The sequence below is a fragment of the Cygnus atratus genome, chromosome 19 (genome assembly GCF_013377495.2).
Source record: "Cygnus atratus isolate AKBS03 ecotype Queensland, Australia chromosome 19, CAtr_DNAZoo_HiC_assembly, whole genome shotgun sequence".
Taxonomy (NCBI): domain Eukaryota; kingdom Metazoa; phylum Chordata; class Aves; order Anseriformes; family Anatidae; genus Cygnus; species Cygnus atratus.
Window position 1 is genome coordinate 4,738,762 of NC_066380.1, and position 24,224 is coordinate 4,762,985.

The window sequence follows — 24,224 nt, forward strand, 5'->3', positions numbered from 1 at the left end:
CGGCTGGGGCTGCCCCGCCGCTGCCTGAGGGGCACCGGGAAGCGGGGTTCCCGTTTCCTTCGTCCGCTCCTCGCCCTTCAGCGGGGCGCCGGCCGCAGCCCCGTTCCCTCGGGGGTCCCCGGGGACCGCCCCGGAGCCGCGTGGAGGCGGCGGGACATGGCGGCGGGAGGGGCGCTGCTCCTCAACCTGTGCTCCGGCGGGGTAAGCTCGGCTCCAGGCAGAACCTCGCTGCGTGTGGTGTGCCCGTCCGTCCCGCCCGTCGCGGGGCCGGGGCTGAGTTTTAGGGCCGGGGCTGAGTTTTGGGGCGGGGGGGTTGGTGGAGAAGGGATCGCCTGTCCCCGGGTCCCCTGCTGGCCTGGGAGCCGCTCGGACACGTGTGAGGTGCTGTGACGAGGAGGAGGTGGTGGTGGTGGAGGTGTTTTTGCGAGTTACAGAAAACCCCTGATCGCCGGAGCGCTGCCAGGCGCAGCAGCAGGTGCTCTTCTCCCTACAAGTTTGGGGAAAGAAGAGCCAGGATGGGTTCAAAGCGGCGTTTTTCAGTTGGGAAGCGAGAGTTAAAGCGCCGGGCGGCAGGCAGCGGCAGGGCGGAGTAGGGTAGCGGGGGGGTTTTGGTAAATCAGGATACTATTTTATTGAGAGTGCCCCGCCAACTTCCACACAGCGTGCTTTGGGAGGGCCTGGAGAAGGCTGGGTTGTTTCAAGCAGGGTAAATCGGTGTGGGGAGAAAGCACAGAGGGGTAATGAAAATAGCCAAAGGGAGATTGCTGCCAAACCTGCCAAAGTTTGCCCAGTGAACGATGTCAACTAAGGTGCAGGGCCTCTGTTGGGTAAGCTGATGGAATTCTTGTAACTCAGTGGAGCTTAATACGTTTTACAGCAACTGAGAATCACATCTGAGAAGTTCCTGAATGCTGAAAATGTGAAGAAGCAGGTGAAAAAAGTAATAGAGCTTGAGAATGATATGGTTCACAGGAGGACAAAGGAAATTATAGTGTGAAGCTAAGAGTGGGGAAGAGAGAGAAAAAAGTGAGGCGAGATTGTGCAGGGATTTCACATGTTTCAGGAGTTTTGCAAATGTGTCAAGGAAAACAAGTTCATTGAAAAAAGGCTGGGAGATAGAAAGGAGCTTTGGGGACAAAGGAAGCTAAATTAATTTTCTTCTTCAGTGTTCCTGGAGAGAGATGGGGAAAGCAAAAAAATTTCTTCAGGTGATTGGAAGATCAGTAAAAGAAACCAGTTTTGGTAAAAGAAGTAGTGGAGAGCTTAGAAATCCTGAAGCTGGCAGAAGCACAGGCTGGAGTGAAGGACAGGCCATCCTGCTGCCCAGAAAAAGAAAAGGCCATAGAGATGGCTTTAGTATAAGGAGAAGGCTTGCAAAACTTTTGAGAGAGATTTTATTGTTATTATATATTTAAGCATGTTTGCTCAGTTACTAGAGAAGCTAGACAGAATTGTTTTGTGATAAGCACCATATATTCCTTTAGCTTTTTATTTGAATTTTAGTAGCATTCAGAGGTCTCAGGCGTGATATTGAATCTGTTAAACTAGGAACTGCTTAGCTGCAAAAATCAAAATTTCTTTAGTCTAGGGGATTCCAGAACTAGGGGTTCTATTTGGGGCTGATGTTTCTGTTCACCATGAGCAAAATATGGTATCATTTACTTAATTCTCATTCATTAATGCATTCTTGCTATCTGGTTTGTTTGTTAACATCAAAGCAGTCTAATGGTCTGAAAAGAAAGCTCCAGCCACCGCATGGAAACCCACCTTTGAAACGTAAGCCACCGATAAATGCCTTCAAGAAATGTGCTACAGAAACCAACATCAGGGAAAAGGGAAGCTTGTCACAAAAATCTCTTCCTAAGAAGCAGTTGACTGACAACCAAAATGAAAGCCAGAAAAGCAAACCTTTCATTAAGACATCAAGCCTGTTTAGAAACAACCCTGATATCCCAAAAATTCACAGGTATTTTACACAAAGGGGAGGGGGGGGGAAATCAATGCCTTGAAATTCAGTGTCTTGAATTCTAGCCCTTGCTTGGGCAAAGTAATTTCTTGTCTTTTGGTTTCATTGCTGTTTACACAGACTACTAATGTGTAATTTGTAACCACACCACGTGCTTTGTTTTGTTCTGTTTCCCCTAACTCAGAAAAGCAGTGCAGCAGGTACAAGAAAGTATTTTCACTACAGATTCTTTTAGCCAGTTGGACCTCCATCCACATCTGGTGAGTGGCAGGAAGGCTCTGTGCTTTGGAACATGCTGTTTAAGGGGTGGTGTTTCTTAGAGGGCTGAGAGGTGCATCTTTATTCGTGGTACCTTGAACAGGCTCACCAGTACTTTGATTGTATCACAGTCTCTTAGCTCAGTGTGCTGGCCAGTATCCTCACCCATCCCCAAACACAGAGGCTCAGCACCCTTCACTGTATGCATCTGTAATACCAAAACCACAAAAAGCTATTTGGGGGCGCAGTATTTTAGCAAATCTGGTATTTCACAATGTACCAGCAATGGTATAATTCTGATAAGCTATTAGAAGTATTTTGAGGACATCAGAACTTTTCCATCCGGCTGCCCTGGACGAGTAATGTAGAGAATAAATATCAGTCTTCTGGTTTTTGCTCTATCTTGTACTATGAAAGTAACAAAAGAGACAGCTTGACGATGAAACCTGCTTACTCCTGTTAATTCTCTCCCTAGATATCCACAATAACCACTGTCCTGAAGATATGTAGTATGACCAAGTAAGTAAATCCATATAAAAACTTTGCACTTCGCTAACCTTTAAAGCCAATCATCTATGATGGTTTTATTATACTTAATTGGATTGTGAAGACCGCAGTACTTGTTAAGCTATCCCATTTTCCATCAGGTTTATTTCTTTCAAAATCTGGGACAAGAAATAACTCATAAGTTACATAGCAAGTCATTGTCATAGCTGGAGATGGAACCTCGGAATCCTAGTTTCTAATTTGGTACTTGAATCATAAAATCACCTTCTTCTGATCTGTCATATCTGATGTGTATCTGCAGACTTACTTCCCTTAAAACTCACCTCTAGTGATGTAGCTATACAGCAGAGGTGAACATGTGGAATTTGGGGTAAACAGTTTTGAAACAGTCAACGTATGTTAAAACCTTAAGTTTCTATGCTGTGTTGCATCTGTATTTCCTAACTTGTTTGTTTGTTACACAGTGTTCAGAAGGAAACAATCCCTGTGCTCCTGCAAGGCAAAGATGCTCTAGTGAGATCTCAGACTGGTTCAGGTCAGCATTTAATTGCCAGTTTCCCTTCCTACAGCATTTTAAACTGGATTCCAAATCAAAGAACCAAAACATCGTGTTCCCAGTTCAGCTCACAAGAGTGACAGGCTCAGAACCCTGGCATGGGACTGCCATGGCACAGACAGATGCTGTGCAAACTTCTGTGACAACCTAGTGCTAGGACTGAATGTTGATGTGCAGCTGCCAGCCATTGCACATGGGCCTGTTCCAAGGCTCGCGCTGGGGATGCAGGGCCAGGAGGCCAGGCAGCTAAGCAGCACACGCTCTTGTCATACAAACTTGTGTGCTTGCTCTACAGTAAACTATGTCTTGATGTCTCATTTTCTTGGGTGGACAGAGCTATTTCTTTAGATGGATCTTAGTTGGGATACCACCACCTCTTCTTTTTAATGTAAACCCTCAGTGAGCAGCCTGTCAGTCTTCCTGTTTGGAAACCTACTTAATTAAGACATTTCCAGACTCTGATTTCAGTTTAAGAATAGCGAGGTGAATGGTACTTTAATTTGCAGGGCTACTGCAATTTCCCTTTTTTTCTTTTTTTTTTGATGGAGACTTCCAATTTTCTCTCTTTTATGAAGGTAAAACTCTTGCCTATGGGATTCCACTTGTGCAGTCTTTACAGGGAATGAAGACCAAAATAAAGGTAGGTGCAACTAAGTATGTTTGCTCTTGATAGTAAGATTAATAAAAAAATAAATTCCAGCTGTTATCTTGTAGTCATCAGTGTCTGTCCTTGTTAAAAAGGTCAAGCAATCTCGTTTGCTGTATTTGTGAATGTGGCTTACATGATCCTCCTGTACCGTTGAGATGATTTAAGAACGATGCAAATATTTTTATATGTAAAATGTTATACGTTCCCCTTTACATCAGAAAAGAGATGGTGGTGTGGTATTGATACTTGAAAGACTGTTGATTTTTTTAAAAAGGGGTGGGGAGTGCCCCAAACTGTGGTGTACAGGCTTATAGTAAAACCCTTTAGAATTCACTTTGTCAGCTAACAGATCTTAGAAGTGGAAGTGGCCTGTGTATTAGTTCTACGTTCTTCTTAGCAGTCCTCTTGTCTTCTCTGTTTGCAGCGGAGTGATGGGCCTTATGCACTTATATTAGTCCCAACAAGAGAGGTAGGTGGCCCTATTTCTTTCTGTTTCTGTCAGAACCTGAGTGTGTGAACACTGATTTTTAGTAGATGTGGATCTACCAGGGACTGAAGACTGTCCTAGGAAGCATCTTTTTGCCCTGACAGAAAGAGTGTTTGCTCTCTGAATGCATGTTGGCATTTTTGTTTACTGCCATACTGAAATAAGTCAGAAGACTTCTCTGAAGGTTTCCCCATGCAGCAAGATCTCATTTGGGAGGACTGGAGAAACTCTAGCTCAGTGCATGGGGGGAAGAAGCCTAACTAGTTCGTACAGAGGGAGTAACTAAAAGCAATGAAATCAGCTTTGTAAATGTGTAGGTTTATACAAACGCTTCACTTATAAAGCCCCTTTTTCAAATCCATAAGTGAATGCTGAAGTTGAGGCTACCAAGAGTAGGTTTCTCCACAGAACTCTGTTCTATTTGGTTTATGTTATTTGCAATTCCAAAAGCAATTTCAGAGGAGGGTATCAACCTTTTTTGTGCGTGTGAAATGATAATATCTTCAATGTAGAGAACTGATTGCAGGTATCTAGTTTGGGGCACAGCATTTCATGCAGCCTGCAGTGCAACAACATCTCAGCTCGGTTCCACGAAAGGAGAAAGCTCTGAAGCTATTTAAAATTTTTACAGCAGCAAACTCTGTGCCTTTCCAGGATGCTGTGTGAATACTAAGCATGTAGGAAACTGTTCATAAGCTTGTTTAAAGAGCTGCCAATGAGCACGCTAATCAAGATATCTTGTAATTACAGGTGGTATTACTTTTCTTTCTGTTGAAGGTAATAGGCTTTCTTGAGAGCTTGGCAAATAGTATGTAATGTGTAGTCAGAGCAATTAAAATAGTTTTACTCCCGTAGCTAAGCCCTGGTCACATACTCGCGTTCCACGAATGAGTCAGGGTGGCACCATTGCCTTTCTCAGCTTTCCTCATTGCCACAGCAGCAATGTCTGTTGGACAGCACATGAAACCCAACAGCTAAACGTTTCCTGCTGACCAGCCATTTAGATTTGCTAACTTTGTGTGTACCACCTCTGGTTTGCTGCCTGGGAAACGGAGAGGTAGAAAGGTCCAGTGACATGATCACTCCGTGGGTCAGGTGAGGGGATAATGTGGCATGCACCGACTGCCAGAAGACAGTGTTTTAACCGCTGGGCTGCATTTCCTTTTTATAGTGTTTAGTTTTTTTTTTTTCCTCCAGAAATTGTGCAGTTTTCCTTTTTACTTTTCTAGTGGAGCAAAATCTTTTGTGGTTTCAACGTATTTTTTTCCCTGGGGCATTCAAAGAGGCCTGCAGAAGTCTGTATGGTCCTGACAGCTGGCTTGTGGAGTTGAACCAATAGAGGGGTTTTTGAACAGGTCCAAATATAATAAAAGAAGGATTATTTAAGGGACAAAAATAATAGGCAGCTTGTAAAAGAACAGTTAGGGACATATTTAGGATTCTGACAATATATGGAACAGACGTCCAGACATCTTACAGATTTTTGAGGCACAAAGGGGATTGCTGTCCGTTAGTAGGCTTTCTCGTAACTCACTTTCTTGTGTTGAATTCCACAGCTTGCAATCCAGAGTTTTGATACAATTCAGAAACTACTCAAGGTAAGAATTCAATTCAAAATTTTTTTTATTTTATTTTTTTTCCCTTTGAGCCTCTTGCTGTAAGATGCTAAGCAACTTCAGTTCCTGTGGGTTCAACTGGGTGCTAAAGGAAATCCAGCATCTGTCAAGATCTATGGTCCTATGAGATAAATCTGTCTTTAAACGCATTTAAGTGTGATTTTCTCTGCGGCATGTTTTAAACTATTAAATGAACAGTGAGCTGATTAATTTTGGCACCTTAGTTACATAAGTTTTCATAAAGAAGTGTAGTTGATCTTCATGTTTTCTTTTTAGAAATAGCTGCCGTCATTTCAGTCTGAGTTATGAATGAAAACTCTCACGATGACAAGTACCATTTTACAGAAACTGTTACTAGACAGATGAATTTCAGATGGGGATTAGAATTTAGGTGAGCTGCTTAGCCAGTTGAATGGGTGGAGAAATTAAAAGGCTTTTAAAGATCACTACGTGATAATGTGTTACTTTTATCTGAGGCAGAGTATCTTAGCATGGGACTAGAAGGTGTCTAAATGGTTTGTCTGATCCATCTTCCCACTCCATCTTCCGTTGTTCTTTGAAATAATAAGGCACTTTCCAAATCTTTTTAGTGCTGGAATTATCAAGTAAAATTTTATTGTGTCGTGGTGAGGTTTAAAGTGCTTGAGTCTTCTTCCACAGTAATTGGAAGTTCTGAGTGGACTCTTGACGTGGAACTCTGATCTGTTAATATTGAGCAGTAGTATTCTGTCAAGACCTCCAGCAATTGAAGGTGATCATCAAAGAATGAAGTCTGGATTGCTCCACACCCTTTAATTTTTCTCTTTGTTTCCTGTAAATGTGTAGCAACCATCAACTGTTACAGCGACCCAAAAGAGACTATTTGGATCATGGTCTGACTGGAGAGTGTAATTTGCTTGTGTAATTACTGAGGGAGAAAAAGGCTAGTTGAGCTCTTCTTGATGCAATTACTCTAATGCCAACTGCTGAGATTATATTGTATGGATCTTGCTTAGACATCTTTCTTATTACAAACCTGACCAAGGAGCACTTTTTGCTAGAAACTGTTTTTTTGGAGTATTTTTGGCAAGCGGTGACCCGTGCAAACTTAAGCCTATTTACCAGTCACGCATTTGTGCAATCCTTACAAGCTGTGCTCTGCGTCTGTCCTGCATTTCTTGTCAAGTGAGGCGATGACAGTCCTGTGCTTTGATTATCTCCCCTGTAAATATCGGGCAATATTGGACTCAGTGAAGAGTCAGGCCTCATTAAAGTAAATGGCAAAAACTCCTGCCAGTATCAGTGAGACTGATATTTAATGTGCACATGGTGGCTGTGTGCCTGTAGATCTGTGTATGTATAAATAAGCTTCATAGGTCCAGTGTTGTTTTTTTTAAATCTTTCTTGGCCACAGGAGGATATTGCTTAAAGGCGAGATGAAGGAATAGCATTGTAGCTTGTCTTTGAACATTTAGGTTACATGGGGAGAAGGAAAAGAAATATTATTATGTGAGTGGAAGCGGTGCAAAAGTGATTGCATTTCTATTTTCTAGACAATGTGGGAAGCAAGTTACATGCCTAGAACCAGAGGTGCCATTGATACTTATCTGTGGGTGAGAAAGGGCATGTAGGCTGTATCTGTTAGATCAAATCAGGCACGCACTGCTGTCAGCTCCGGTCTTTTCTGTTTTTGCCCAGAAAAATCATTTGTTGGATTAGGCTCTGTCTATTTATTAAGAAGAATCTATGTTGGTCTTGCTTTTCCTTTCTGTAGCCCTTTACCTGGATTGTGCCTGGAGTGCTAATGGGGGGAGAAAAGAGAAAATCAGAAAAAGCCAGGTATGAAACCAACTTCTTAAATTGTGTTTTGGGTTCTTCTGCTCTACAGCCTTTTTCTCTGCTACTCTTCTTCAGAGTGCTTTTCTTAGTGGGAGAGAGGATTGTGAGTGTGGATCAAGCTGTGATCCCCCTGGATCTTACACAGATACAGTGACTGGGTCAGCAGGAAGTATTCACTTTCCTCTGTTGGATCTATTTCTAAAATGTTGATGAGCCTTCTGAAATGATGATCTCTTGTGTCAGTATTTTTTCTTTTCTGACAAACACCTGTATTTGCTTATCTCCAAGTGCTGTCTACAGTATTTGTTATGGGGGAAATTGCTTTCTGGAGAAGAGATTTCCTGGTGTTAAAAATCTTTCTTTTCCCTTTTCAAAAATTGAATTGTAAGCCAGTAAACCAAAACGGAATTTTCATTTGTCTGTGTATAAGCATACACAAAAAGAAGTTTACTCTATGCAGTAAAAAGTACTCAATTAGAAAAGAAAACCTAGCTTGCATGTTTTAATTTTTTTTAATATTATTCATATTTCTTTCCACCTTGTATGTATCGCTGAGTATGCCACTGTGAATATCAGTGACGATTAAGGGAACAATTTGGCTGTGCAAGAAATTTCAGTTTTAATCAATGCTAATTTTACTATGTCCATGATTTTTTTCTCTGTAGGTTCCAGTTCCTCATTCTGGTTTCCTATTCCACAGTCACTTGTAACCTGTGTTTTTTTGTTGTTTTCTTCTTAAATCAGATTACGTAAGGGGATAAATATCCTTATTTCAACTCCTGGTCGACTGGTTGACCACATCAAGTCCACTGAATGTATTCATTTCCGTCGCACTCAGTGGCTGATCATCGATGAAGCAGACAGGTAAACTTCCAGGTGTTCAGATATGGAAAAGAATAAAGATACTCTCTGCATCTGCATTAGATAACGCATTTAAAAAAAAAAAAATGTTCTTAAGCCATTCATACTTAGTGGCCTCAGCTAAGCCACGTATAGATGTCTGAGATTAGGAAGAAATATCCCCTTTGGACAGATTATTCTACAGTTATTCAGTTGCAGAGATTCTCTATGTATTCTGACATGTCTTAACCTGGCAAAAGTTGAAGGTAGAACGTAAAGCTAGATGGGCCAAAGATCTGATCAGCTTTAGCACTTCTGCTATTATTAATTGGCTTATGTAGCCTTAAGACTTTCTTCTCATTCCTTCCTTACGGCATCTTTCATCATCTCTGTTGTTTTCGTAGGATCCTGGACCTGGGCTTTGAAAAAGATGTGACTGTGATACTTAATGCTTTAAATGCTGAGAAAGAGACACGTCAGAATGTCCTGCTCTCAGCCACACTCACAGAAGGTAGGTTATAGACGTGTTGTGTCTCTTTTAGCTGAAAAATTCACAGGGAATTGTGAAATAGCTTGTTGAGATTTATTATATTATGTCCCAAAATGAAGCCCTTTGCAGAAGTGGAATAATATCTTATGATTTTGCTGGGTTTATGACACTTCTTCATTAATGGAATTTCTGTCAGTGCATGTACTTACATAGTCCTTACATATGTCACACACAGACCAAAATCACCATGAACCTGGGAAGCACTGTTTTTGTTTGGTGTTTGTTTTTTCCCCTTACAGATGCAGAATTAAGGCAGGACAGGACAGCTGCTGTGTGATTTGCTCAGTGTTGTACAAGAAGCCAATTGCTGAGGCAGGAGTTGAGCCAGGCCTAGTGACTCTTAGACTCTTTACAGAGCAGAGATCTGTTGTGTTTTTCCACACACATCATTAAAAAATGGAGCTGCCAAATGCTGTCTGGATGAGACATTTATATAATGTAAAATAACACAATTGGCTGAAGCAGGGCTTGTGATGCTTTTGGTGGAGTCTGCAGCAACTAAGCCTGGCTGAGCCCTGAAAAGTCTGTAGTTTGTGGAAGAGTTCTCTCAGTGTTTGAAGCATGGCTCACGAATTCCTTGTTTTTCACAGGAATTGCATTAGCTGTTCTGTATGTGAATATATCACCACCCCCTCCAGCAGCACCCCAGGTTGGGCCTCATGTGTTTTTCATTTTCTGTGATTTAGGTGTGACACGGCTGGCTGATATCAGTTTGAATGATCCCATCAGAATTTCCATAGCAGATGAAAACCAGAAGAGTCTCAAACTAGCGTTACAAGCAGATAAAGAAGCCAGTAGTCTGTCAAGCTGTATGGACCAGGAAAACTTTGCTGTTCCAGAGAAGCTCAAGCAGTATGTCATGATGGTCCCCGGCAAATTGAGGCTTGTCACGTTAGCAGCTTTTATCCTTGAGAAATGCAAGGTGAGATCTGCTTGCATTTATATTACTAAGTAGCCCTTTGCACTTTTCCACTCCTACATCTCTTACTCTGTCAAGGATAGCCTGCATTAGATCTAAAGCTTTGAAGTGCATCTAGTGTAGAGGGAGCCACAAGAGAGCTGAGGTGTTCTCGCATCTTTCATGCTGACAGTGAGATAACTGCAGCATGTTCTTGTACTGCTTCTGTGGGCTTAGCATTTGGTGTCAAACTTCTTAATATATCCCATTCCTGGATAATTGTATCTATAGAAGCGGAAGTCACGTAAGTATCGTGAGATCAGGGAATTGGGAGAGGCCTGTGGGAAATGGACACATGCAATTTTTTTTGTTTCCTTGCAGTTTGAAAAGCGACATAAGATGATCATCTTTTTCTCCAGCTGTGAACAAGTGGAATTCCACTACGATCTCCTTCTAAATGTCCTTTCAGGAGGGCTAGAGTCTGAACAACCTAAACATTCATCTGTCTCCTCTGTGCACTTAGAGTTTCTGCGACTGCACGGCAACATGGAACAGGAAGTAAGCACTATCAAAATGTCAGGATACCCGGTTTTGTTCCTTATTCCCTATGATTTATTTTGTGGTTATTTTGGGGTGGATGGCAGAAGAGAGGACAGAGAGTCATTTCACCTCTAGGGGCCTCATTCTTCCATCTGCTAATGAGAATAAGAATATTGTCCTACTTCTGGAAAGTACTTTGGTAGCTATATCTGAAAAACACAGCTGAAGAGGCAAGAGGTGTTATTTCAGCAGGCTGAGGCAGCCGTTCAGTATTCCCAGTGGGCACGCTTAAACCATTTATGTATCCGTGGTTCTCTCTCATGCAGTCAAGAAAGGCTTTTAATGCCAGAGGCAAACCTCATCCCAGCCCCAAAATGTTACTACCCGACAAGTTGACCCTATTGGCTTTGGTTTTAAAGAATGGTGTCTTGACAGCCTGCTCTTTTCCCTGGGATGGAATAATAGCAATATAATGGTGATTACCCCGAAGTAAGTCTAGGTTTTAGCAGAGTGGGCTGGGATGGTGAGCTTGGAGTCTGCTGCTGGGAGAACAGTGTCGAGTAAGCTGTCACTGCAGCATTTCTCTCAGTAGCTGAGGGAGCTCCCTTGAAAGTTCAGCCCCAGATCCTGCCCTTGGTCTGTGATGGAGAGAGCTGCTGTTTCGCTCTCGAGCTGCACAGCAGAGATGGTAAATGAATAGATCTCTTCTGAGGAAGCAAGAGGTGAAGAGCCATTGTTTTTCTCACTCATTCCCATCCTGTGGAGACCAGAAACATGTGCTTTGCTGTCCCTGCATTCTGGCCTTTCCTCAACCTGCCTGCCTGAGTGAGCGAGCAGGCCTGGTCTGGCCCAACTCTACCCTGACCAGCTGTTAAGGCAACAGAACACCACTAAGTAGCTGGCACCAGGGGAAGGGTTTTGCCTTTTTAGTACCCAGTGTGTAATTAGTGCTTGATGTCTTCAAATTAAGAGCATTAATGGAGCTAAATTGTGGATCCCATATGGTACTGCTGAGCACGGCTGCTGTCATTGTCAACAAGATACAGCGTGCTCTCTTCTTTAATTTTTGTCAGCAGAGGGTTCAGTGTGTCGGCAAGGCCCAAGTTTCCCTTCTTGCCTAGAACAATACGTCTAGCTGGGAGTCAAGTACATCAGGTTTCTCTATCACCGCAGCAGGCCGTTCACTTAACCTCTTGCTAGAACTCTGAGGAGGAAGGCTTGGAACATGGAGACAAGGACATTTTGGCAGGAGGAGGAAAAAGGGCCAGGAAGGAGACGGGGGTCACATGTCAGAGGCCACAGGCAGTCTGAGCTCTGAAAAGGACAAGAACAAACGGAGTAAAATCAAGGAAGCGTGAGTGTCTGTAGGTGGATGGGTGTTACTGGCGAACACTGAGACCAAATGCTACTGAGGCCTTTGGCTGCTGGTGCTCAGAGGTGATGTAGTGTGATAGCAAATGTGGTTGGATTGCCATGTGGGACCGCTTGAATGAGGCATAGCTGTTTAATTGTTACATTAGATACTTTGCTTTAGGGTTGATTGTAATGTGTGTACACACTTCTAATTTTTCTGTTTTAATCCTCTAGGAAAGAACAGAGGTCTTCCAGGAGTTCCTAAAATCCAAGACCGGCATCTTGCTTTGCACTGTAAGTAACTTAGAGTCCCTCTGCAGCTCCGTGATAATGGGCCCGCCTGGTATCTAATGGTAGAACAGGGAACTTGGCACTGAGCTGTAATTCCAGCTCGCTGTCTGACCTTGAGGAAAGTCATCTCCTTTTTCTGCATTTCACGTTAAATAAGGACTGTTGCCATCTTTGCTAGCTGTTGTGTGATCTTTTGCTGTAAGGCACAACAAGCAGAAAAAGCGAGTATCATACATAAGAGCCTCTACGTGTTTTGCATGGCCTTATGTTTCTGCAAAAATCTGTTCATTTGAAGCTGGAACCTTGCACTCTATGTGCAGTCAATAGAAAGCAATCCTAATTTGTAGCATGCCCTGTAACTGCCAGGTAAATTGGATGCAATGTAATATTTCCCATCTTAATGACTACCCCAAGGTTAAAAACAAAAACCTGCGGGGATGGAAGGGAAGCCCAACCAGAGAACGGTGTCATTAGAAGTGCACACGCTCTGCTGCTCTCCATGCTTTGCCCTTCAAGCTTCCTTCAAGGGTGCTGACGGAGAAATTCTTGTCCTCTCCTGAAGTTTGCTGGCACCCTTGTGTTGTGGTGGCACCTTCCACTTCTCGTTTCTGACCTGTCGGTGCCACAGCTAGCCTGCTGCAGTGGTGCAGAAGGCTGCACGATTTGCTCTCTAATAGTGGCAGCTGTTGATCTGAAAATGTGTGAATCTTGGCGATTTCTACCCACCGCAAACTTGTAAATTACAGCGATCGGGAGTAATTAGAGCTGAGAAAACCTCTCTAGCTCTGAAATGACTCCTGTTCTTGCAGCACATTGTCCTTAAAGGAAACTAGTTGCAATTTTTTCCAGAAACCGGGGGGCTGAATTTTATCTCAATTTCATGCCCACAGTATGAACTAGGACTGCCATGTATATAGGAGTGTTTGACATAGCATTGCCAATTTACGTATTGTATCACCTGTAAAATTACACTTCTTACCTTCTTGTCTTGGTCCTGCTTGTGTGTAAGGTCTTTACAATGATTTGATCAAGGTCAAAATGTATCTTTGCAATGCGTAAGTGTAACTATAATTTGGTTTCCCTGTGTACAGAGATAACACTTCAGTGTCTCAGTCGAGGAGGGTAACAAAGCTTAATCATTCACTGGTGCAGATGAAGTATTTTGAAGATAAAAAGTGTCTGATAAATGTTGAATACTAAACAGGTAAACTGTTATCCTTCACGCACGTTCTGTCTATAACTGAGAAATTTCAGGGACATCTCTTGTTACTGAAATTTCACTCGGTACCTTTGTAAACTCATTAAATTGCTCAGTTTTAGACAGATAAAATAGAATCATTGCAATCGCTCCTGTGTCTTTCATTGGGATGCCAGTTCTGGGGTGAGACAATTTGGAGGGGAGATGCAGCCTGTAGCAGGAAAAATATGACAGGGTAGAAAGAAAGAGAAGTTAGATAAAGAAATCCCAGTGGATGGGATTCCCCTCTTGAGACACTGGAGATGTGGCGTGATTTCCTGCCGTGCCACAGACTCCGTACGAGTGGATGTGGAATTGTGATGCCAAGGCAAGTAGTCACATCAGCTGAGCAGCGATAGTTGTGTGTTTGCTCCTGACCTGCCACAAATGGGAGGTAATGTGAATTAGCCTTGATCGCAGTGAGGAGAGTAGTGTAAGGCGATGCATTTATTGTAATCCTACTTCATTGCAGTCTGAGCTATTTTGCATTTATTGCAAGGCGGGGATGCAAATCCCGACAGTTACAGTTGCTGTGGCTCAGCTGGCACGTGGTTAGCATGTCAAGCGCAGTAAGTTGTATGTCTAAGTCCAAAATCTCTCTGCGCTTCAGCTCCCCGTCTGTAAAATGGGGATAGTAGCACCGTTCTACCTTACAGAGATGTTGGGAGGACAAATGCATTGAAAGCAGGAGGTGGCCTGTTACCACAGTAATGGGGACCATATGGACACCTTAATATAGAGATACACTTTGCACTAGTCCCACATTACAGGTGCCTCCCCAACGCAGATGTCCAAAGGGCAGCCAGGCACTGTGACCACCTCCTGCCTCCGAGGGCATTGCTTTTTTCTGACGCTTTTTTTCATGTCAGCAAAAACCTTCTGCGGTAAGATGGTTCCGTTCTCTTCCGTGCAAAACAGTGTTTAGTGCCCACAAAATTTTGAAACCTGGCTCACAAAAGAGCAACACAAATAATGTTACCGTCCTTTCCTTGTCCCTTATGCCATGTTCTCCACCCATCTTTCCGCTCTAGTAAGCAATGGGACCTGCTGTTCCTTTTATTAATTTGCTCCATGTCATATGTATATTAGTATATTGTATAAAATATTTTTTGCAGGCAAAATAAGCTGGCAGACAAGAAAATAAAGAAGGGCTGTGTATCTCAGAGGGTCTCATCCAGATTTATTTCTCTCTCCTTCGCTGAAGTTCTTTGCGGCTTCCTTTGGGATGTGCCTTTTAAACAAGTTCATCTCTTCCAGGGAGAGAGGAAAGATCATTTGGAGATTGTTTGCTGTTTACTCAGTCACGCTAACTCATCTTGCCAGTTTTCTGGCGGCCCCAGCCAAGAGCTTTCGCCTCTGACAGCTTCTGTGCTCTCTCCTTCCTCCTCTGATTACGCAGCCCAATCTGTCACCCTGCCGACGGGGGTCTCTACCCTGCTGATGGCTTTCCACACTCGGCAGTAATGACTTTTGGCAGGCCGGGAAGGCGCGAGAGCTTCTTCCCCAGCTTGGAGAGCCGTTAGGCCCTCTCTGCCTGTTAGCTAAAGCACTTTGTGAGGTTCTTTGGTAAATAAATGAGTCATTTTAATCCAACTGACAGCCTGGCACCTGAGCAAGCTGCCTTCCATCTGTACTTCTAGGCCTCATGTAGGCAGCCAATTGTCAAGCTCAGGGCCTTCAAGACCTCACCATCGAGTGTCTTTCAAAAGCAACTTTAGCAATTTCCTTTGCCCTAATTAGATTGTGTGCGAGGCCCTTACAAAAGTTTTGTGGCCATGTTGGCTCACATATTCTGCAGCAATGTGCCTCACTTTCTGTGTGGTGCTTTTGCCCTCTGTTCCCTCGCACCACCCCCACTCTGTGCCTCACCACCCCCATCCCAGGCCACGAGGACAGGATGGTGACACCAGTTTTTAGGAGCAGAGATTTCGGTGTTTCTGCAAGCCGTCAGGTAGTTCGGGCTGTGATACTGGGCCATTCTGTGACTTGCAGTTGGGGTCAGGCCAGGAACGTGGTTAAGGCTTCAGATTATTGTTTGGTTGGCGTCTGGGTTTTCTTTAAAATCGCACTGCAGTAGTTTCTTTCTTCTTGCTCCTGTGAGAGGGCCACTCAATTCTCCTTCCCACCATCCATTGACAGGAGTCAGCGGCGATGTGCTGAGGTGTCATATTCTTGATTTCCCTCTTATTGAGGAATGGTTATGTAAGGTCACGTGTGGAAGGGGGAATGCTGTCTGGGGCAAAGGAAAAGGAGGGAGGGTAGTAAACTGGAAATCCGCTGGGCTTCCTGAAAGAGTGTTGGCAGCAGGTTGGTGCTTCTGCTTAGGGAATAAATGTAGTGCTAGCAAAACTGGATAATTGTTGCTTGAGCTGTGTTCTGTTTCCCGGCATGGTGACCCAAAAGTATTTTTCTAAAGATCTGAGAAGCAAGAAGCTCTTGGGCTCTGCCAGCAGAGGAAGGCAAATCAGCTCAAACTTTTTATCCTAATTCTACCTTGCTGCTGCCTACCAGGGTCTTTGAGGAAAAGGAGCTACAGGAGACGCGGGTGGACTGATACTGAGGAATCTTTGAGAGTTTGCAAAACACTCCAATTACCAGTAAATCCCAAGATACTTCTGAAAGAAAGCCAAGCTAAACCCCAAGAGAATAGCTGCTGATATATGTCAGTAACAGCTGAATGGAGTTGGTGGCATTGTGAAAGCAGAAGTGAATACAAGGCTGGCGATGGGAGAGCCTCCTCCTGAAATGTTGTCCCTGGCTTTTTATGTTTTTGGTTAACCTTTCAACTTCCCTGCTTCCTTTGGCAAATGTACTTGGAATAGTGCTGTCTGTGGCAGTGGTTTCACAGCCAGAGGTATTAAGAAAAGTTATCTTAGAAGAGGAGGGAAATAGTCCTGATGGGTGAGGGATGGCCCCTTCACTTCCCTGTGCTGGAGGTGCCTGCTCGTGACCGCAGGGACAGCTTGGCTACCTGCATATTTTGGGTAGAATGACCCTGTCCCAAGGTCAGAGCCCTCTGATCAGCTACAGCCCTGCCTAGACTGCTCGCTATGAGAAAGAGCACAGTGTAGGAAAAGACCAAAGGCTTGTCAGCGTGGAAGCACATAACAGAACCAGCAAAAGCAGAATCAGGCGTCAGCACTCCTGTCTGATTGTGCTGTAGAGTTTATAATCTTGTTATCCTGGTAACTGCTGTACACATTCCCCGACTTCTCTAGATTTATTTTCTCCAACCTCCTTTAAATGGCTTTTTGTACATCTGCTCATCTGACTCTGGGAACAAGTCGTTTCTTAATGAGCGTGCTGGAGCTAAAGTGTGTATTATTTCAGAGTGGGCGCTGTGGAAAGTGTCTCCTCTTTTACTGCAGTTGGAGCCACAAAGCAACCTGGCTAGTGCTTATGGGAAGGCCTTTGCTGCCAAAACATCAGCTTCCTAGTCTTTTAACGTGTGTGGGAGTTGCATGAAAACACTTCAGTGGGTGGCTGACACATTTTTAGTACATTAAGCTCCTGCTTACGTTCTTAATATATTCTATTTTGCAACTAGCTAAAAGATACACGTGTTCCAAAACATTTCCTAACAGAGTTAAATCTGCACACCTGCTCTGTTATTGTGCGTGGTGAATGTAAAATCCAAGGAGTATGTGAGGACATTACTAATGAACAGAAAATCAAGAAGGGAGATCGAACCACGTTTGCACTCTCTCTCCATTTTGAACACTATTTAAACTCTCTTTTCTCTTTGAAAGGATGTATTTTTTGAGCTGCACTGGCTGTGGATAACTAGAGGGTCTCACTCAAGTCCTTCTGCAAGTTGATGCATTTTCTCACCAGCTGGCACATCAAATAACTTGCCTGAGAGTAGCTTCAGACTGTTTTCTTCAGGGCTGAGTTTTGTTTCTCCAAATCAAAGCCAGACTGGTGAAAATCTAAGGGATAGCTGAAGTCCCCTTCCCTCAAGCTGTCCTTCAGCTTCCTGCAGGTTCCACTAAATTGTTTGTTGGCCTTTTATCACAGGGCCAGGTGACCTGCAAGTCTTCTGCTCCTCAACTTCAGATCATCGCCTAGGAAACAGCTAATTAGTAGTGGTTGGAGATGGGTGTATCTTTGGACATTCTACTCAAGGCCTAGGGTCCTTGATCATTGCTTTGTGGCCATATTCCTCATTAGCAGCCTGGTTGTTCTTAGGCTCGCCGTAGAGAAAGTTATGCTGAGAAGTAATGTTGCCTTACAGGGGTTTGATTCTGCCACTGTCGTTGTTTGGGTAGTAGATGCGACGAGCAGATCCATTTTCAGCAGTGACACAAACTGAAGAACTAAAGTATCACTATGGTGTCACTTAATGGTATCACTGCCATTACGATAGGTGACTGATATAATGCAAAGGGACCGTAGCAGACTGCTGTAATTCAACACCACTCTCCTGAAACTGATGTTTTTATATCCTCCAAGCTTTGGCCCGTAGCAGTGGAACACTTTCTATTGTATTAGCCTGTTAACAATCTCCCTTGCATTTTAAACCCTTAACATTATTTTTGACCTCTGTCCATCTCTCCCCAAACCAGGCACATAAAAATCCTACTTGCATAGCCAGTTGTCCCAGCATAATCCCCACCCCAGAAGAGTTCTTAATGTGCTGATATCTGCAAAGCATTTTTACAGTAATTTCGTTTTTAATTTTAAAGGATGTCGCAGCACGTGGGCTGGACCTGCCTCAAGTTACATGGATCGTGCAGGTAGGTTTGCTGTGTTTATGTATGTGTACGTATGTATTAAGCACAGTCTTGCTCAGATGAAATCCCCTTCCAGTCCACATCCTCTTTCTGCAGTTTTGCTTGTCTTTGTGCTGGTGCCTACAGGTGTGAGAGACCTGCGTGTTCCTGAGTACAGGACCAGGAGTCAAGGCTGACAGTCTGTTTTCCTTCTCAATAACTTGAGTATTGTCAGCGGTGTAATAATGTTCTGCTGGCTGGGAGGAAACACCTCGTGCTTCCCCCCACAGGAAGCTAGATTCTGTGAAGCACTGGCCATCTCTCTCGCAGTTCTGTGTTTCTGATTTTCTGAGATTGGTGGGGAGGCAGTTCCACAAGGAGTTTAAGTGCAGTCCTAATGTTAAACATCGAATAGCCCAGTACTGTCTGTGCAATGACCTGAATGTTTCGAGTTAGGTTTTGCTGGGTTGGGACTGGGACTGGGTAGCTGTAAGCATTCAGCTTTCAGTAGAACTGCATAGTTCAGATTTTTCACTTTAAAACAAAAACCACCACCAAACAAACAAACAAAAAAACCCACGAACACTGCGTTGCTGCTGACAGAAATACTCTCTTTGGGGAGAAAAAAAAAATAAGGGAGATGGATTGAACCTTAAAAATAGCAGCCTGTCATTTCAAAGAGGAAGCTGGGGGCATGAAGCAGATATCATTTTTGTAAAAGATTTATAATTAAAAGAAAGGTTAGTTGAATTCAGGAAAACTGATCTAGAGATTCTCCTCTATCAAGTGACACCTGGGTAAAAAGAACAGTGCACAGAGCCTCAACAAAACAGCCTTTTAATTTCTACCTCATCCCTTCAGGTAACAAATTTTACTTTAATTTTGTGTTTTTAAAAACGAAAGATTTTGTAGCAGCTAGCTAGTCAGAGAAGGCTGGGGAAGTGAAGTCTTTAATTCCCAGCTCTGTATATTAATATAATTTACCAAAGATACAGTTGCCAGTGTTAGAACGCAGTGCAAATTACCTCAAGCCCTGGGAGACTTCTGTGTGTCCAGAAGGCGAAATCTCAGCTGTCCTGAGAGCTGTGTCCAAGAGCAAGGACCTGCAGGGAGCAATTAGATTGCTCACAGCATCTTACTCACACCTCTAGCCAGTAGAAACTTTGCCAGAGGGCACAGGTATAAACACTAGAGTGGGCTTTGGTTGTTGGTTTTTTTCCAGTTAAACTGCTGAGGGCTCATTTCTAAGCAGTATCTCTGTGCATGTTCATTTTTCCAGGAAAGAGGGGTGGGAGGGAGAATGGGGGGAGGCTAAAGGGAGGGAAACAGGTCACCCTTTATCTGATCTTGTAAATGGCTGGGCATTTTTGATTCCCAGAGAAGTAAACGAGGGGCACCGCTATTTGGGGTGAGATGGAGCTTTAAGCAACGTTTCAATAGCGCCTCGCAGTTATGGGTGGAAAGACAACTGCTGCATGTATCATACGTTGCCTAAAGGACTGACTTCCCCATCTTTCTTAGGTTTCCTTTATCCAGTAATGTATCCAGTAACCTATGATTTGGTTTAATTCGAACAAAGCAATTTAGCCCAACTCCACATTTACATTTTTCATGTTTTATTTCGCGGCTTTTCTCCCAGATGCAGAGCAGGCAGCTTCTCGCTTCGTACGTATGGGCACTGCTGAGGGTTGTTTGGTTTGAGGTTTTTGTGTGTGGTTTTTTCTTTTTTTTTTTTTTTTTTTGAGGGAAGCAAACAGGTTCCTGACGTGCCTGTGCAGAAATAAAATGTAAAAGGCAAAGAGAGACACTGAGATGGGGAAAACTGTCCTATTATCCGAAAGTTGGCCAATGTGTCACATTCACATGTCAAAAAACTGCTGTGGCTGAAGGGGTTGAGTGATGGTTACAGGGATGAGTCCGATGGGCTCTTTCTAAACAGACTGATTCCGAGGCAGGTACAGCGTGGGGGTTTTGCCGCGATCCCCTTGGTTTCAGATGAGCAGGCTGAATGTCTCGTTTATAATTAACACGCTGTGTTCTGTTAATTCCTCCTTTCCCTTCTCGTGTTCCCTTTTTGAAGTATAACGCTCCGGCTTCACCTGCGGAATACATCCACCGGATCGGGAGGACGGCTCGGATTGGCTGTCACGGGAACAGCCTGCTTGTCCTGGCGCCTTCGGAGGCAGAATATGTCAGCTTGCTGGCTTCTCACAAGATTAAGTGAGTCAGAAACGCGAACAAAAGTTTCAGCTCATCCTTGCTAATTAACCTTCCGTGGCACTTTCAGCGGGACTGTAGCTCGCGCAGGTTTTAATAAGAATTTATTAATTCTTGTGATCCAGGACCAGCCCCAGACTAGCAAAAGGAGAGGGGGGAAAGTGTGCGAAAAATCATCAGCCTGACAGATTGTGTGCAAGCGAGTGTGTGTGGCGAGGGGCAGAGAGGAGACGATAGTCGGAGATTCTTTGCACTCGGTTGTTATCTCTGTGGCCCTGGGTTCAAGCCGTGGCTATGCGGAGATCACAAGTCAAATGAGCCTGTCAAATGCTAACTGGCCATCTGCCTGCATAGCACCATATTGTCAGAGATTGTGCTTTCGCTTCAGGAGAGATCCGGCAGAGAAATAGCTAGGGAGCTGTGGGTCATATCTGGCAGGTAATTGGCCCAGATATGTTGTGTAAGTGGCTTGTGACAGAAATAGTAGAGGCTTTTGCAAGTGGTGAGTGCTCAGTGTGGTCCTGGAAGGCGAAGAGGGCAGTGGACTCAGCAGACCAGAACTGGGGTACGTTTCCTGGCTACCTGAGAAAGCCTCTCTTACGCCGGCTGTAGCTAGGACTGGGGAATAGGCAGCAAGGAGAGCGAGCCAGGCTGGTGAAGGGCCAGCCCCAAGTGCAGTCAGCTCTGCTTGCGCCGTGGTCCCTTTGTGGGGGGAAAAAACCCCTCAGCATTGCTATTCAGGAGCACTCTCAGGTCCCAAGCCTCCTCGGCAGTCAGCTGGAGATACGTGACTCCCCTTGCTTCCTGCTTTGCTGTCTCTTGGCATTTCAGAACAGCAGCCGAGCAGAGTCCTTTTAGTGTTGTACTGGTGTTGATGGAGCCCTGTAAACTCGTGCACAAATTAGTTCTCTTTTATTTCTCGTGTTTGTGTTGGGCGGAGCTGCTTGGAGCTGTATTTGGTTTTGCATCCTTGAAACCAACAAATGTTGGCAGTAAATACAGGCTTATTCTAGGCTGTGAGCCATTTAGTGGTCTAACAAAGAGCCATCCATCATCCCAGGTAACTATCTATTAAGCAGACACCAGCAAGACATGGAGGGCTAAGCTGACAGGGGTTTTTTTCATGTAACAAACAGCACTGACATTTAAAGGTGAAATCCCACATAATTGTGAATTTTTAGTTCCAACCAGAAAGTTTTATTTTGCTATTTTATAGCATTTGGGCAAGGGTTGGGGAAAGGAGAGGGAAATTTCCCTCCTTTTTTTTTTTCCCAATTATAAATGTTAATGCTTTTGTCTGATTTTTTTTTTAACAAGTTTAAGGAGCAGTGTCAGTCACCCACGCTGGTAATTATCTCTGCTAAGGAGACCTGTTGTTGAGCCAGCCGCCGTTCGTCAGGCATCTGGAGAAGACTGTGCTCAGTGTGTGGAGGGAGGTTTATGTGGATGTTTTTCCTCTACTTCTCAAATCACTACAGCCAAACAACTCCGGGGACTGTCTTTTCTTGTTTGTTTGTTTTATGTTCTTCATAAAAACGCGCTGCCCCGGAGAGAAGGGACTTCCCAAAAAAGGAGTGTAATTTTCCTCCTTTGACCCGTGTCTTCAGATGGAAGGAAATGAGTGTCTAATTGGCATGGGTGGGCGATTCGGCCTGGTTGCAGTCATGTGTCCTCTGCTCTTCCTATATGGTGTGAGAAGGGGCAGCGGAACAGAAGAGAGAGCTGATGAATTACACAGAAGATGCGGGAAGGCAGCTCGAAGCTAAAGGCAGCAAGTGCCATCAGCACAAATTGCCGTTACCCTTCATAAACAGAGCATTACGGTGATAATCCTGACAATTTAATTCAGTGCGGTGGTGAAAGACAGCATGTGTTGGACGCTCTCCGGTCCTCTTAAGCACTGATAATTTTTGTTTCTTTATCATGAGTCTGTGTGGCTTTTGATTTGGACTGCGCAAGTTACCGGACTTCGCATTTTGTTTTAATTCTTCGCTTCAATTTGCAGTCTGTTGTTTCTTACTGGGGATGAGTGTGTTGTGAATTGTTCTTTAATTTTTTTTTTTTCTTTAAATGAAATTCCTGCTGGGTTTATTGAAATGTAAATACTTCATAAAATATGTATTTCTAAGAAAACAAAGCATGAGACAGGTCCTCACTGGCTTCGGTTGGTGTAAATGAGTAGTTCCAGTGCCGCACTGATTTGCAGTGGATGAGGATCAGACCCAGAGTTTTTTCTTAAACCCCTCCACCCACCCCAGCATGCTTGGGAGTAAGTCCAGAAATGTTGAGGGTTGGAAGTAATGAGAGCAGACGTGGCTTTGTTCCTGGATGAAAATCCACTTCGGAATTAGGGATGACTGCCTTTGAAATTGGAAATCGCTCGCAATTAATTTTCACCGGTACCTGAAGCCTCTCCTTGGCTTCCACTGTGGAAAAGCAGCATTAGCCTTTGCCAAAGCGATCTCACTTTGGCTCTGCTGAGATCAGTAATTCCCGATGGGTCTCAAGAAAGCTGCGTGCCTCTCTGTAACTTTCTTTTCAATCTTTGTGTGGCTTGAAGTTGTGGCTCCTCTACCCAACTGTAGACGCGTATGTACACGCACGCTGATGTTTAGTGTGCATTTTCCCACCCCACCCCCCCTTTTTTTTAAAAGGTTAGACTCCAAAGTGTTCTGTCTCGCCTCTAAGCATAACTAACAGATTTTCCTTCAAAGGCAGAAGGCGAGAAGCAGTAGAAAGTCAGCGAGATTTACTTTTTTTTTTTTTCTCTTTTTGCTTATGTCTCTTTTAGTTCCTTCAACTGCAATCTAGCAGCGCCTGCCTCGACAGCTATCGGATAATTTCTTTATCTCCTAACGGCGGCCTAACTAATTTATAAAGGCAAACGCATCACCGTGAAGGCACGAGTCATTTCTCTCCCTTCTCCGCGCCGTGCTCTCCCCCCTCCTCGCCCGCTCCCCTCGCCTGACGCTCCCCGCTGCGAACCAGGTTCACAGATCTGGTAGGCTGCGAGCTGGCGGCGCGCCAGGGGAGGGGAGGATCGGCGAGGGGGTGACATTTCAGACAAATCAATGTCAGGGGGTTGACGTTTTCATTCAGCGCCGTGTCAGAGCAACCTTTTGGGGGAAGGGGAGGTACGCTTCTCCGCTTGCTTAAGCGGTTGCCATTTATGTTTTAATTTACTGGTATACTTCTCAAAAACAAACAGAGAGACCCTCAGTTGTCTTTTTATGCTCCGTTTCCCTTGCTCCCCCATCGCTCCCCCGCCTTTCTCGGCAGCCTCAGTGGAGGAATCTGCTCTGTTGAGTCCCAGCTGCACAAAGATGGGGCTTCTCTCCCACGCAGGGCATCTCTTGGCCACACCGGCCTTTCCCTTCCAGGCTGTGTGACTGTTTCTCTGGACCGTCTCTTCCCTTCCTTATGTTGTGGTGATGAACTGGCTGAGGTTGAAAATGCAGATTGCAGGGAAAAAAGGTATTCGTTGCTTAAACTGGGAAGGGGTGGGGAACAGGCCAGGATCACAGTATCCGGTAATGAAGAGTATGGTAAAGAACTACCTGTTCCTTCTGGTCGGGGGTTTTGTGATCTCTGAGTGAAGAGGAAGGGGAGATCCTTGTTACAATCTTCCTGCGCTTCACAGAAAATCATCAGTGCCTCCTTCCAGAAACCACGTACACCTGTCTGACCGTATGAGAGCTGTTAGGCCCCCAAGATTTACCTCTTCCTTAA

At 44.2% G+C, this 24,224-nt stretch overlaps 1 protein-coding gene across 2 annotated transcripts in view; it reads left to right on the forward strand.

Moving 5' to 3' along the window:
* The first annotated feature begins 17 nt into the window (after window positions 1–17).
* The window catches only part of DDX31 (DEAD-box helicase 31), a 47,804-nt gene continuing 23,597 nt past the window's right edge, over window positions 18–24,224 (forward strand). The window contains exons 1-16 of one of the 2 annotated variants that reach the window (XM_035555262.2): window positions 18–201; window positions 1,719–1,966; window positions 2,151–2,226; window positions 2,700–2,743; window positions 3,196–3,266; window positions 3,863–3,927; window positions 4,361–4,405; window positions 5,980–6,021; window positions 7,793–7,857; window positions 8,602–8,721; window positions 9,102–9,208; window positions 9,934–10,169; window positions 10,527–10,703; window positions 12,273–12,332; window positions 18,252–18,302; window positions 20,359–20,498. In XM_035555262.2, the coding sequence (XP_035411155.1) occupies window positions 157–201; window positions 1,719–1,966; window positions 2,151–2,226; window positions 2,700–2,743; window positions 3,196–3,266; window positions 3,863–3,927; window positions 4,361–4,405; window positions 5,980–6,021; window positions 7,793–7,857; window positions 8,602–8,721; window positions 9,102–9,208; window positions 9,934–10,169; window positions 10,527–10,703; window positions 12,273–12,332; window positions 18,252–18,302; window positions 20,359–20,498 (1,592 nt within the window). In that variant the 5' untranslated portion in view covers window positions 18–156. The remainder of the gene's footprint in view (window positions 202–1,718; window positions 1,967–2,150; window positions 2,227–2,699; window positions 2,744–3,195; window positions 3,267–3,862; window positions 3,928–4,360; window positions 4,406–5,979; window positions 6,022–7,792; window positions 7,858–8,601; window positions 8,722–9,101; window positions 9,209–9,933; window positions 10,170–10,526; window positions 10,704–12,272; window positions 12,333–18,251; window positions 18,303–20,358; window positions 20,499–24,224) is intronic. The other variant, XM_035555263.2, reaches the window with a different exon arrangement.